Genomic DNA, 15,279 nt, shown 5'->3' on the forward strand with positions numbered 1-15,279 from the left:
TAGGGAAGTTTTTATTGCATTTATGGACTGAGAAAAGGCATATGATAGAGTGGATAGGGGAGCAATGTGGCAGATGTTGCAAGTACAGTGGACCCCCGGTTTACGATATTATTTCATTCCAGAAGTATGTTCAGGTGCCAGTACTGAACGAATTTGTTCCCATAAGGAATATTGTGAATTAGATTAGTCCATTTCAGACCCCCAAACATACATGTACAAACGCACTTATATAAATGGTCGCATTGGGAGGTGATCGTAAAGCAGGGGTCCACTGTATATGGAATAGGTGGTAAGTTACTAAATGCTGTAAACAGTTTTTATGAGGATAGTGAAGCTCAAGTTAGGGTGTGTAGAAGAGAGGGAGATTACTTCCCAGTAAAAGTAGGTCTTAGACAGGGATGTGTAATGTCACCATGGTTTTTTGATATATTTATAGATGGGGTCGTAATAGAAGTAAATGCTAGGGTATTCGGGAGAGGGGTGAGATTAAATTATGGGGAATCAACTACAAAATGAGAATTGACACAGTTGCTTTTTGCTGATGATATTGTGCTTATGGGAGATTCTAAAGAAAAATTGCAAAGGTTAGTGGATGAGTTTGGGAGTGTGTGTAAAGGTAGAAAGTTGAAAGTGAACATAGAAAAGAGTAAGGTGATGAGGGTATCAAATTATTTAGATAAAGAAAAATTGGATATCAAATTGGGGAGGAGGAGTATGGAAGAAGTGAATGTTTTCAGATACTTGGGAGTTGACGTGTCAGCGGACGGATTTATGAAGGATGAGGTTAATCATAGAATTGATGAGGGAAAAAAGGCGAGTGGTGCGTTGAGGTATATGTGGAGTCAAAAAACGTTATCTATGGAGGCAAAGAAGGGAATGTATGAAAGTATAGTAGTACCAACACTCTTATATGGATGTGAAGCTTGGGTGGTAAGTGCAGCAGCGAGGAGACGGTTGGAGGCAGTGGAGATGTCCTGTCTAAGGGCAATGTGTGGTGTAAATATTATGCAGAAAATTCGGAGTGTGGAAATTAGGAGAAGGTGTGGAGTTAATAAAAGCATTAGTCAGAGGGCAGAAGAGGGGTTGTTGAGGTGGTTTGGTCATTTAGAGAGAATGGATCAAAGCAGAATGACATGGAAAGCATATAAATCTATAGGGGAAGGAAAGAGGGGTAGGGGTCGTCCTCGAAAGGGTTGGAAAGAGGGGGTAAAGGAGGTTTTGTGGGTGAGGGGCTTGGACTTCCAGCAAGCGTGCATGAGCGTGTTAGATAGGAGTGAATGGAGACGAATGATACTTGGGACCTGACGATCTGTTGGAGTGTGAGCAGGGTAATATTTAGTGAAGGGATTCAGGGAAACCGGTTATTTTCATATAGTCGGACTTGAGTCCTGGAAATGGGAAGTACAATGCCTGCACTTTAAAGGAGGGGTTTGGGATATTGGCAGTTTGGAGGGATATGTTGTGTATCTCTATACGTATATGCTTCTAAACTGTTGTATTCTGAGCACCTCTGCAAAAGCAGTGATAATGTGTGAGTGTGGTGAAAGTGTTGAATGATGATGAAAGTATTTTCTTTTTGGGGATTTTCTTTCTTTTTTTTTTGGGTCACCCTGCCTCGGTGGGAGACGGCCGACTTGTTTAAAAAAAAAAAAAAAAAAATGTATATATTATATATATATATATATATATATATATATATGTCATGCCGAATAGGCAGAACTTGCGATCTTGGCTTAAATAGCAACGCTCATCTTGCCATATAGGACAAGCGAAAATTTGTGAATGCAATAATTTCGCCAAAATCATTCTGAACCTAACGAAAAAAATATATTTCATTGTGTTTGTTTAGTATTAAATTACTGTAAACAAATCTAAAATATATTTAGTTGGGTTAGGCTAAAATAAATTGTTCTTGTTATAATAAGGTTAGGTAAGTTTTCTAAGATTCTTTTGGAGCAAAATTAAAAATTTTTACATAAACATTAATGAAAAAAATATAGCTTTAAACGTATAAGAGAAAATTTTAGAAAGGAATTACAGTGGACCCCCGGTTAACGATATTTTTTCATTCCAGAAGTATGTTCAGGTGCCAGTACTGACCGAATTTGTTCCCATAAGGAATATTGTGAAGTAGATTAGTCCATTTCAGACCCCCAAACATACACGTACAAACGCACTTACATAAATACACTTACATAATTGGTCGCATTGGGAGGTGATCGTTAAGTGGGAGTCCACTGTAATTTTAAATGAGTTCTTGCTAATTGACCAGTTTTACATATTCGGCACGACATATATATATATATATATATATATATATATATATATATATATATATATATATATATATATATATATATATATATATATATATATATATATATATATATATATATATATATATATATATATATATATATATATATATATATATATATATATATATATATATATATATATATATATATATATATATATATATATATATATATATATATATATATATATATATATATATATATATATATATATATATATATATATATATATATATATATATATATATATATATATATATATATATATATATATATATATCCTAGGTAGTAGGTTGGTAGACAGCAACTGCCCAGGGAGGTATGTACTACAGTCCTGCCAAGTGAGTGTAAAACGAAAGCCTGTAATTCTTTTACATGATGGTAGGATTGCTGGTGTCTTTTGTCTGTCTCATAAACATGCAAGATTTCAGGTATGTCTTGCTACTTCTACTTACACTTAGGTCACACTGTACATACATGTACAAGCATATATATACACACCCCTCTGGGTTTTCTTCTATTCTCTTTCTAGTTCTTGCTCTTGTTTATTTCCTCTTATCTCCATGGGGAAGTGGAACAGAATTCTTCCTCCGTAAGCCATGCGTGTTGTAAGAGGCGACTAAAATGCTGGGAGCAAGGGGCTAGTAACCCCTTCTCCTGTATATATTACTAAATGTAAAAGGAGAAACTTTCGTTTTTCCTTTTGGGCCACCCCGCCTCGGTGGGATACGGCCGGTGTGTTGAAAGAAAGAAATATATATATATATATATATAAATTATGGGAGCAAGGGGCTAGTAACCCCTTCTCCTGTATATACTGTATTACTAAATTTAAAAGGAGAAACTTTCGTTTTTCCTTTTGGGCCACCCTGCCTTGGTGGGATACGATTGGTTTGTTGAAAGAAGAATATATAAATTATATATACAGTATATATATATGTATATGCACACACACACTAATGTACAAACTTCCTATTCAGGACAACCTTGTAAAATCTCTCTTGCCACCTGATTTTGAGAGTAAGCAAATGTTTGATATTGTAATATCATGTGTTACAGCCTTACACATATCATACACTGTTAATGCTGCCACGGTCACTGCAGTTAAAGCTTCCATCTCCACTCCTGTGCTCCCAGCAGTAACAGCTTTAGCATTAATTATAACAAGGTGACATTCTTGACCATTTTCTATGTTTTCTTGCAATTTTAATGATATATCTACATGATCAAGTAAAATAGGATGGCACATTGGTATCAGCTCCCATGTTCTCTTTGCTGCCATTATGCCAGCCACTCGTGCCACTCCAAGCACATCTCCTTTTTTCATTTTATTTTCCTTCAACAAAGCAAAAGCTTGACTGCCTAGAGAGACTTCTGCTCTAGCCACAGCTTGACGAATGCTCCTCCTTTTTCCACTTATATCCACCATGCGAGCTTCACCTGCTGAATTTACATGACTCAATGTATAGGATGAATCATCATTATTATCCTCACTAGAAAGGCTTTTGCCTGAAGGTCTATTAGCATTTACTTGTGTATGCGAGATATCAGAATTGTTTTCTTGTAACACCACCTCTTTATTCTGTTCTATGCCTTCACAACTTTCCCTCTGTGCATGTTCACCAAAGTTCTTCCAAAAAATGTTATTGTGATCTTCCATGCTGGACATTTGTCGAGCAATTTGACTTGAGAAGTTACTTATTTTAACACATCCACAGCATTTCACGTGGGTGAATTTTTTTTTATCATATGATGTTAATTTTGAGATTAAATCTGCTTTCAGGGATTGTACAGTTGTGTGAATGAAATGTTGGTGAACTCTTGATGAAGCCATATTTGAGATGATTGAAGACAAATGTACAGCACTCGAGTTCAGTCCCTTACCTGCAATGAGCTCCTGATAAGAAATCAATGAATGCATTCCTATACCATGAAAAATTTAGTACAAAAATCTTAGAAAATTCTTAAATATCTATATTGGTTTGGAAAATGGTGCTTAGACAGGTTATGTATTCAGAGTACCTATACAACCTATTCACACTTACACTCACTCACCCATTTCACCATAAACAGAAATATCAATCTCAATCTTAAAATAATGAATCCTAACGAGTCATAAGTTGGCCTGTGATACTCCAATACTGAAACTATGTATTGTGCCAAAACAAAAGCATTCACATTGCTAAACTCACAAACTAGTATTTAGTCACTTAGCCATAATACCAACTTACCTCATAATTTGTAATATTTTAAATTTAAGAATTAATCTAAGTCTGCCCGAAATGCCTAGCCATGCTAGGTGTTCTAGTGGTACCCTCTGTAATTATTTTACTACATGTAAACCACACAATAACCAAATTCTGTAAACTCAGCATTGTAATCCTTATAGAGAATAAACTTTGAATTTGAATTGTGTTTAGACCACTCTACTTATTTATGTTTGCAACATATGATGAAAATAAAAAAAATTGTAAACACCTTTTCATTGTAAGCTGTCTACATTTCATATACAGGAACAAAGCAGCAAAGTTGAAGTATGTATGGATTAATTTGGCAAACTGATTGAAGCAAGTAAATATATTGTGATCAGCAAATTATAGTAAACTGAATAATATGGTATAAGCTGTGTTAGTAATTACAGAAGACCTTATGAAAAGAAACATTGTCTACATACTATGTATAGTCTCGTGAATCACCCACCAATTAGAATCATCGGTCGGTTCTTCAGCTTTGCCAGATTTTTCATTCCTGTGAAAAATATTAGTGTACATAAATACATAGCTTAAAATATTGTTTAGAGTATGTACAGTGCGGTAGTATCCAAAGCTGACATATGACTTATGAAGCTGTGTTTTATTAACCACAAAGAAAATCAGCACAGGAGTGCTTTTGCTCTTTCATATAATTAACCTTAAGGGACATGGTTAGCAATACAATAGATTATCAAAGTTACCAACCAATTTTGCTGAAAAAATCTATTTTAAACAATATCATATAACTGCAACATTTTATTCCAGTCCAAGAAACAGTTTGAGTTTTAGTTAACATTTTCTTTAACAGTAGTATAATATTGAAGATGAACAAGATGACTGTGCAACAGTGTGCTATCTTTACTGCCGAGATATTCTGCCTGCTCCGCAGACCCCTTCAGTCAAAACACAGATATTTACATACTGGAGAAAACAAAAGTGGAGAGGTATATATGAGGTGATCAGTCCTTCAGCCTTGAAGTACAGTGCTAGTCACGGCATTATGTCGCCCCTCCCCCGCACACGTACCAACACACAAACACATACCATGAAAGATTATAATATACAGTGGACCCTCAACCAGCGATATTAATCCGTTCCTGAGAGCTCATCGTTAGTCAAAATTATCATTAGTCAAGTTAATTTTCCCCATAAGAAATAATGGAAATCAAATTAATCCGTGCAAGACACCCAAAAGTATTGAAAAAAAAAATTTTTACCACATGAAATATTAATTTTAATACACACAAACTGAAGATTACATGCACAGTTACATGACACTTACCTTTATTGAAGATCTGGTGATGATTGATGGGATGGGAGGAGGGGAGAGCATTGATCATCTTAGTGTTTAGAAGAGGAATCCCCTTCCATTAGCACTTGAGGCAGCAAGTCTTTTTCTGGGGTTACTTCCCTTGTTCTTTTAATGCCACTAGGACCAGCTTCAGAGTCACTGGACTTCTGTCGCACAACATATCTGTCCGTAGAGGCCTGTAGTTCTCGTTCCTTTATCCTAAAGTGTTTCACAACATTGTCAGTGTAATAGTCACCAGCACGGCTTGCAATAGCTGTGTGAGGGTGATTTTCATTAAAAAAAAGGTTTGCACTTTAAGCCACATTGCACACATTTCCTTAATCTTTGAAGTAGGCAACTTCGTCAATTTCTCTCTCCCCTCCTCCGAAGCAGTTTCCTCAGGTGTGGCCTCTTACTGTTGAAGATGATCTAGCAGCTCATCAGTGGTTTGTTCTTCATTGTCCTCCTCCACCAACTCTTCCACATCCTCCCCACTAACCTCACCAATATGAGCACTAGTTCCAGGCATTTTTTCCTGTTCACCTGGGTGTTAGTCAACTGTTGTGGGTCGCATCCTGGGGGACAAGATTAAGGACCCCCAATGGAAATAAGTTAGACAGTCCTCGATGATGCACTGACTTTCTTGGGTTATCCTGGGTGGCTAACCCTCCGGGGTTAATCGTTTCTCGGTAATTGTTTCACGTTAAGCCACATCAACAACACTCTCTCCACATCTTCGAGTAATACAGCTGATGGTGGTGCAGCAACAACAACAGCTGACTGTGGTGCAGCAGCAGCTGCACCTTTGGCAAGAACAGCTTCCTTGATTGCCGTTTTCTTACCCACAATAGTAGCGATGGTTGATTGGGGTTTATTATACAACCTGACCAGCTCAGAGACACGCACTCCACTTTCATACTTAGCAATGATCTCTTTCTTCATCTCCATAGTAATTCTCACCCTTTTTGCTGTAGGGTTGGCACTAGAAGCTTTCTTGGGGCCCATGGTGACTTATTTTGCAGGTGCAATCACTACAAAGGCTGTGATAATATGAAATGTTCCAGTTGTTGTATGTTTGGAAGTGACCGCGGTGGCTGGCTGGCTTGTAAACACTGGCACCGAAGGGACAAGTGAGGCGCGCTCAGGCCAAAGTGGACGCGTATGGTATGGAACAAATAGCGCTGGTCGGGTTTTTAAGCGCTAGTTGAGGCAAAATTTTTGCGTTAAAATGTATCACTATTCAGATTTATCGTTAATCAATGCCATCGCTGGTTAAGGGTCCACTGTATTTGCACACTTACTGAGTTTTTAATACTCTCACACAAATTCTTGAGGGTTTGGGGAGGTATATTATTCCATGCCTCATGTACAGCAGCCTCCAGCTGTGGGATGGAACCGATATCCTTACCCAGTAAACTTCACTTCACTATTAACCAGCGGTTCTCAACAGGGTTTAGGTCTGGGGAACTGCCTAGTGGCAATATCCAAACTAATCCAGGACCTCAAACTATGGTACAGGTGCAAAATAGGCAGATAAGTGATGGTGATAATGATGGTCTAGTAGCTAGGAATGATATCCTTAACTCTATATGTAATGCATACAAAGGGCAATGTGAGACAATAGAACCATTCTTATTATCTCAGACACCACCAGCCATATGTATACACTGTACTAAGGTACGAAAGAAGAACAGTAAATATACCTTATTTAAAATGTGTAAGGGTTTGTGCATAATGGATGTGTGTACGATTATGGTAATGATATCAGATTTCATTTTGTTTGTAACAAATGTACTTTGGTACACTTACCCTTTAGCAATAATGACACTGATTTACCTAATTTTAATATAAATGACCCACTGCCATATATTGATGATTATAATTGTTTTATGAAAACAGGTCTTCAATTTATTCATGTCAACGAAAGATCACTTTTTTAAAAACTGGCAGAGATTAGGATTCTAGGTAACAGAACTATGGCGGCAGTTATAACCATCTCTGAATCTTGGTTGGATGATACGGTGACTGACGACGAGGTCAAAATAGAAGGTTACAATATAAAACGCTTAGACAGGAATAGAAAAGGTGGTGGGGTATGTGCCTACATTAGAAATAACAGCCTACAACCCAAGATCTGATTTAAATGACAAACTGAAGATTCTATGGTTGGAAGTGTTGGTTCCCATGACCAAACCCATCATAGTAGGAACTACTTACCGCCCTCCCACCCAGGACCAGTTCTTAGAGGACTTTTTGAGTCTTGTCAGGACTTGATAACAGTTGTGAGACAGTAATACTGTGAGACTTCAATATATGTTTTCAACAGCAAAAAAAAAAAAAAAAAAAAAAAATAAAATAATACACCAACCCGGATCACACAGTTCTCAGCCATCCTTGTTACCGCTCTGAGAACATTAATCAGTCAGGCGTCATTACCACAGGCCTTAGTGATCATTTCATCATTTACTGCACCAGGAAAATCACTAGGGATAGGATAGGCCTACACAGGACAATAAAAATGAGGTCAACTAGAAACTACAGTAAAGAAACACTGATAGCTAGGCTGCACGATTGTGACTGGACAGAGATAACATTGCACGGTCGTAAATGATGCCTGGGAAAAATTCAAAACAATGTTCACTGCCATCCTTGATAATATTGTATCAGTTAAAGATTAAACGGAGAACCAAACCCTGGATGATTGATAATATAAAATTGAGAGACCAGCTCCTAAAAAGATTTAAGACAAACAGACAGGATATTGCAGCAATAAATGAATTCCAAAGGGTGAGGAACAGGGTGCAGAGACTTACAAAAGGAGCAAAGGCAAGACACTATTGCTCAATCGAAGAGTACAAGAATAACCCTTGAAAGCTCTGGCAACAACTTAACAGCTGGTGTATAGCCATAAACCAGTAGATAGATCTAACATAGTACTAAATATCGATAACGAGGAATGCCACGTAATAACTAAAGTGACAAATTATTTTAATTCCCACTACACATCTGTTGCATCAACACTAGTAAGTAAACTACCAGCTGCATCAAATACCTTTAACACAGACTCTGATAAGTTTCAAACATACTATACCAATAAAGGGGTAACCCCAAACAGTTGTCAACTAGTAAGTGTATCTCATGACTTCATGCAAAAAGAACTAAGCAGGTTAAACCCAACGAAGAGCACCGGCCTACATAACATCCCGTTTAAGTTCCTAAAAATGGTGCCTTTGAATTGCCAATCCCTATTGCTCACATAATAATTTTGTCCATCACCACTAATACCGTACCGAGCGGTTCAAGGAGGTCAGAGTTACTCCTATCTTCAAGAAAAATAGTAGGTCTGATGTCAGCAAGTATAGGCCTGTTAGTATACTCGGTGTAATATCCAAAATTCTAGAGAGGGTGGTGTGCTCTCAAAAGTATCTTAATGATAACAGCATTCTTCATAGTTATCAATTAGGCTTTATGAGATCTTACTCAGCCGACACCTCCCTAATTAATCTGATGGATTACATGAGAACTGAAATGTCAATGGGGAACCTCATAGGAATGGTAACCTTAGACTTGTAAAAGGCCTTCGATACTGTCAACCGCAATATATTATGAAAGAAACTTCAAGCTATCGGCACAGGTTCTGTAGACTGGTTTAAGTCCTATCTTAAAAACAGGAAACAATTTGTCAAAATCAACAAAACATAATCAGAACCCCTGCCGATAACATGTGGAGTTCCCCAAGATAGTATTCTGGGTCCCTTATTATTCCTATGTTATGTAAACGACATGATCATTAATGTCAAGCGCAAACTCCTACTGTATGCAGATGACAGTGCTCTGTTAGTGTCAGGTAAAGACCCACAAGATATAGCTAATGTATTAACAGTGGAACTGGAGTCCTGCAGCAAATTGTTAGTAGACAACAAACTGTCGTTGCTCTTCGGGAAAACGGAAACCATACTCTTTGGCACGAAACATAAACTGAGAAGGGTAAATAATTTTAATGTCCAGTGTAATGGGGAGCCCATCACTTCAGTTTCCTCAGTAACATATCTGGGAATCCCCATTGACCCAAGCATATCAGTGTAGTAAAGAAAGCGAATGCCAGACTGAAGTTCCTGAGGCTCGCAGGATCCTATGTCTACAATGTCATATGAACTACGCTTGCTCTTCATGGTACTCTGCCTTGACAAAAAAAAAAATGAAAGACAGACTGCCAATCACCCAGAACAAAATGGTAAGATTCATCCTGGACCTGGATCCTGGAGCTGGGTCCTGGACCTGGGTCCAAGAGAACATGTAGGCCAGGATGAATTACAACAATTGGATATGCTGAATGTTGAAGACAAAGTAAAACAACTGAAGTTAAATCAAGTTTATAAAATCGCTCACAAACAGTGTCCAGAATATCTTGCTGTTAATATTGTCAAGGTCGGGAACCGAAGCACAACTTTGAACACAACTTTGTAGTACCCACAGTCAGTAGCCAGGCTTCAAACACCTTATATGGTACAACAATAAATGAATGGAACAGACTGCCTGCACATGTCAAAGCCAGTCATAGCATGAACCAGTTCAAGAAGAGAGTTAAAAGTTGCCTAATGAATGTACCAACAGAAAGGGAGGAGAATGATTTTTTTATTTTTTAACTAACACATGTAAATATAAATAACTCATTTGACCTTATTCCTGGTATATCTCCTATATAGTATAATAATAAGATATTATCTCCTACATAGTATAATAATAAGGTATTAAAAGGACACCAATGGAAATAAGTCACTGACTTTTTTGGGTTATCCCAGGTTCTCTACACATATGTTGCTATGTATGATAATCTATGTAACTGTACTTGTGTATACCTGAATAAACTTACTATTTCCTCTCACCATGGTAGCCACGTGAGCACTGAGGAGTCACTGTGGAGTGTGGCAGCAGGCCGTGACATCATGCTAAAGGCTGCTACCTGGCATAATACACTGACGAAAAAAGGCCCCCCTGTATGGTAGGCCTTTGATTTTCATCACAGCATTATGCCGGGGCGCTCACTTGGCATAATGCCATGACTAGCGCTGTAGGTACCTGAGTGTTAGTTGACTGGTGTGGGTTGCATCCTGGGGGGACAAGACTGAAGGACCCCAATGGAAATACGACAGACAGTCCTAGATGATGCACTGACTTTCTTGGGGTAACCTGGGTGGCTAACATTCTGGGTTAGAAGACTGAACAAATTTTATCTTAAGAAGCAATTTTGAGGTGGTCAATCCCTCGACCTTAAGTGTTCAGCTACACAGCTTCAATCAATATGAAGCTCAAGCATAACGATAAAACCTTTTATACTGGAGCCAAACGTGAGGTGTAGATAATATGACAAGAGGCAGAGCTCACTTGTGGAAGAACATAAGAAATAAAGTGTTTTACTGCAAGCCTACTGGCACATGCAAAGCAGATCCTCAAATCCAACTCCTTTCACTCATAACTAGTGGTTGAGCAATGAAGTTGTAGATGTTCTCTTTACTAATATACAATGGTGTTGCTGTGTGCACAAGTTATTATAATGAAATTTAGTGCTAAACCCATAAGGGTCATCAAGCAATATTATTATACAATACAGACAAGTAGATGAGTAAGACACATTTGCATCAGTTCAGTACTGTATATTCTCCAAAATTCAGATCTTCATAATCCCTGTACACGTACACGTATGCATGCACACCAGCGACCAGCAAAAAGGCAGTGCCAGGAGCTAGGACTCAACCCCTGCAACCACAAATAGGCAAGTACATAAAAAAAGGAGAGAGAGAGAGAGAGAATGCATTTAGATACTTGAGAGTGGATTTTTGAGAAATGGGTCTCTGAAAGACGAAAGGAGTGACAGAATTGACAGAAGGAAGAAGGTAGAGTACTGAAACATTTGTGATAAGAGAGAAAGTTATCTATGAAAGAAAAAAAGCAAGAGGAAAAATTGCTGGAGGAGCTCAAATCTGAGTTATAAGAGGGAACAATAAAAGAAGAGAATGAGGAAGAACTTGGAGATAAACAGTTAACACTGTATTACAACAGTTATGTAAGCAATCTATTATACTGGTAAAGTTACAGATTTTTGCACTGAAGAGGATCCTGACATGTCTAGATGTATTGCTGTAAAGCAGAATCAGTAGCAAGTACTGATGTCTTATCAGCTCTAAGTATTACTTGCTGTATGACCCTTACTGGTATAGCACAGATTTATTACAACAATAATCTATAAAGTACTGAAGGGGAAATCAGACCAGAAATGCATCACAGAATGCTTGACCACTGACAAATCTGTACAGCAAATCCTTGACTTACAAACACATTGGGGGACTTCCTGAATTGTGTACAAGATTCATAAGACAGGAAGTCTTCAACCTACAAACATGTTGGGGACCTTCTGTATTGTGTGTAATAATAATATACACAATAATGGTATACTACCAAGGTAGTAGGTTGGTAGACAGCAACCAACCATGGAGGTGCTACCATCCTGCCAAGCGAGTGGAAAACAGAAGCCTGTAATTGTTTTACATGATGGTAGGATTGCTGGTGTATTTTTTCTGTCTCATAAACACACAAGATTTCAGGTATGTCTTGCTACTTCTACTTACACTTAGGTCACACTACATATACATGTACAAGCATATATATACACACCCCTCTGGGTTTTCTTCTATTTTCTTTCTAGCTCTTGCTCTTATTTATTTCCTCTTATCTCCATGGGAAAGTGGAACAGAATTCTTCCTCAGTAAGCCATGCATGTTGTAAGAGATGACTAAAATGCCGGGAGCAAGGGCCTAGTAACCCCTTCTCCTGTATACATTACTATAGTTAAAAAGAGAAACTTTTGTTTTTCTTTTTGGGCCACCCTGCTTCAGTGGGATACGGCTGGTTTGTTGAAAGAAGATACACACACCCCTCTGGGTTTTCTTATATTTTTCTTACTTGTTCTTTTGTTTTATTTTCAACAAGTCGGCCGTCTCCCATCAAGGCAGGGTGACCCAAAAAGAAAGAAAATCCCCGAAAAGAAAATACTTTCATCATCATTCAACATTTTCACATCACTCACACAATCACTGTTTTTGCAGAGGTGCTCAGAATACAACAGCTTAGAAGCATATACGTATAAAGATACACAACATATCCCTCCAAACTGCCAATATTCCAAACCCCTCCTTTAAAATGCAGGCATTGTACTTCCCATTTCCAGGACTTAACTCCGGCTATATAAAAATAACTGGTTTCCCTAAATCCCTTCACTAAATATTACCCTGCTCACACTCCAACAGATTGTCAGGTCCCAAATACCATTCATCTCCATTCACTCCTATCTAACACACTCATGCACACTTGCTGGAAGTCCAAGCCCCTCGCCCACAAAACCTCCTTTACCCCCTCCCTCCAACCTTCTCGAGGACGACCCCTACCCTGCCTTCCTTCCCCTACAGATTTATACGCTCTCCATGTCATTCTACTTTGATCCACTCTCTCTAAATGACAAAACGACCTCAACAACCCCTCTTCAGCCCTTTGACTAATACTTTTATTAACTCCACACTTTCTCCTAATTTCCAAACTCTGAATTTTCTGCATAATATTTACATTACACATTGCCCTGAGACAGGACATCTCCACTGCCTCCAACCGTCTTCTCGCATTTACAACCCAAGCTTCACACCCATATAAGAGTGTTGGTACCACTATACTTTCATACATTCCCTTCTTTGCCTCCATAGATAACGTTTTTTGTCTCTGCATAAACCTCAACGCACCACTCACCTTTTTTCTTCATCAACTCTATGACTGACCTCATCCTTCACAAATCCATCCGCTGACACGTCAACTCCCAAATATCTGAAAACATTCACTTCTTCCATACTCCTCCTCTCCAATCTGATATCCAATTTTTCTTTATCTAAATCATTTGATACCCTCATCACCTTATTGTCACTTTCAACTTTCTACCTTAACACACTCTCCCAAAACTCATCCACTAACCTTTGCAATTTTTCTTTAGAATCTCCCATAAGCACAGTATCATCAGCAAAAAGTAACTGTGTCAATTCCCATTTTGTATTTGATTCCCCATAATTTAATCCCACCCTTCTCCCGAACACCCTAGCATTTACTTCTTTTACAACCCCATCTATAAATATATTAAACAACCATGGTGACATTACACATCCCTGTTTAAGACCTACTTTTACCGGGAAGTAGTCTCCCTCTCTTCTACACACCCTAACCTGAGCCTCACTATCCTCATAAAATCTCTTTACAGCAATTAGTAACTTACTACCTATTCCATATACTTGCAACATCTGCCACATTGCTTCCCTCTCCACTCTATCATATGCCTTTTCTAAATCCATAAATGCAATAAAAACTTCCCTACCTTTATCTAATTACTGTTCACATATATGCTTCAATGTAAACACTTGATCTACACATCCCCTACTCACTCTAAAACCTCCTTGCTCATACACAGTCCTACACTCTGTCTTACCTCTAATTCTTTCAATAATAACCCTACCGTACACTTTTCCTGGTATCCTTGGTAAACTAATTCCTCTATAATTTTTACAATCTCTTTTGTCCCCCTTTCCTTTATATAAAGAACCTATACATGCTCTCTGCCAATCCCTAGGTACGTTCCCCTCTTTCATACATTTATAAAACAAAAATACCAACCACTAACACTATACCCCCCCCCCCTGCTTTTAACATTCCTGTCATGATCCTGTAAGCTACAGCTGCTTTACCCCCTTTCATTGTATGTATTGCCTCATGCACCTCCCCCACACTCACATCCTGCTCTTCTTCACTCCTAAAAGATGGTATACCTCCCTCGCCAATGCATAAAATTACCGCTTCCCTTTCTTCATTGACATTTAAAAGTTCCTCAAAATATTCCCGCCATCCACCCAATACCTCCATATCCCCATCTACTAACTCTCTTACTCTGTTTTCAACTGACAAATCCATTCGTGCCCTAGGCTTTCTTAACTTGTTTAACTCTAATTTTTTTTTTTATTTTCATTAAAATTTTTTGACAGAGCCTCTCCCACTCTATCATCTGCTCTCCTAATGCACTCTCTCACCACTCTCTTCACCTTTCTCTTACTCTCCATATACTCTGCTCTTCTTATAACACTTCTGCTTTGTAAAAACCTCTCATAGGCCACCTTTTTCTCTTTTAACACTCCCTTTACTTCATCATTCCACCAATCACTCCTCTTTCCTCCTGCACCCACCCTCCTCTAACCACAAACTTCTGCCCCACATTCTAATACTGCATTTTTAAAACTATACCAACCCTCTTCAACCCCTCCACTAATCATACTTGCACTAGCCCACCTTTTTGCCAATAGTTGCTTATATCTCACCCGAACTTCCTCCTCCCTTA

The 15,279-nt window shown here is 38.2% G+C and overlaps 1 protein-coding gene across 5 annotated transcripts in view; it reads right to left on the reverse strand.

Annotated features, from left to right (window-relative positions):
* Positions 1 to 2,575: 2,575 nt before the first annotated feature.
* Mocs1 (Molybdenum cofactor synthesis 1) overlaps positions 2,576 to 15,279 on the reverse strand; it is a 35,218-nt gene continuing 22,514 nt past the window's right edge. For all 5 annotated transcript variants that reach the window (XM_070097384.1, XM_070097385.1, XM_070097386.1 and 2 more), the window contains exons 9-10: positions 5,019 to 5,066; positions 2,576 to 4,202 (exon numbers count right to left, since the gene is read on the reverse strand). In XM_070097384.1, the coding sequence (XP_069953485.1) occupies positions 3,295 to 4,202; positions 5,019 to 5,066 (956 nt within the window). In that variant the 3' untranslated portion in view covers positions 2,576 to 3,294. The remainder of the gene's footprint in view (positions 4,203 to 5,018; positions 5,067 to 15,279) is intronic.

Source organism: Cherax quadricarinatus, chromosome 57, assembly GCF_038502225.1.
Source record: "Cherax quadricarinatus isolate ZL_2023a chromosome 57, ASM3850222v1, whole genome shotgun sequence".
NCBI classification, from domain to species: Eukaryota; Metazoa; Arthropoda; class Malacostraca; order Decapoda; family Parastacidae; genus Cherax; species Cherax quadricarinatus.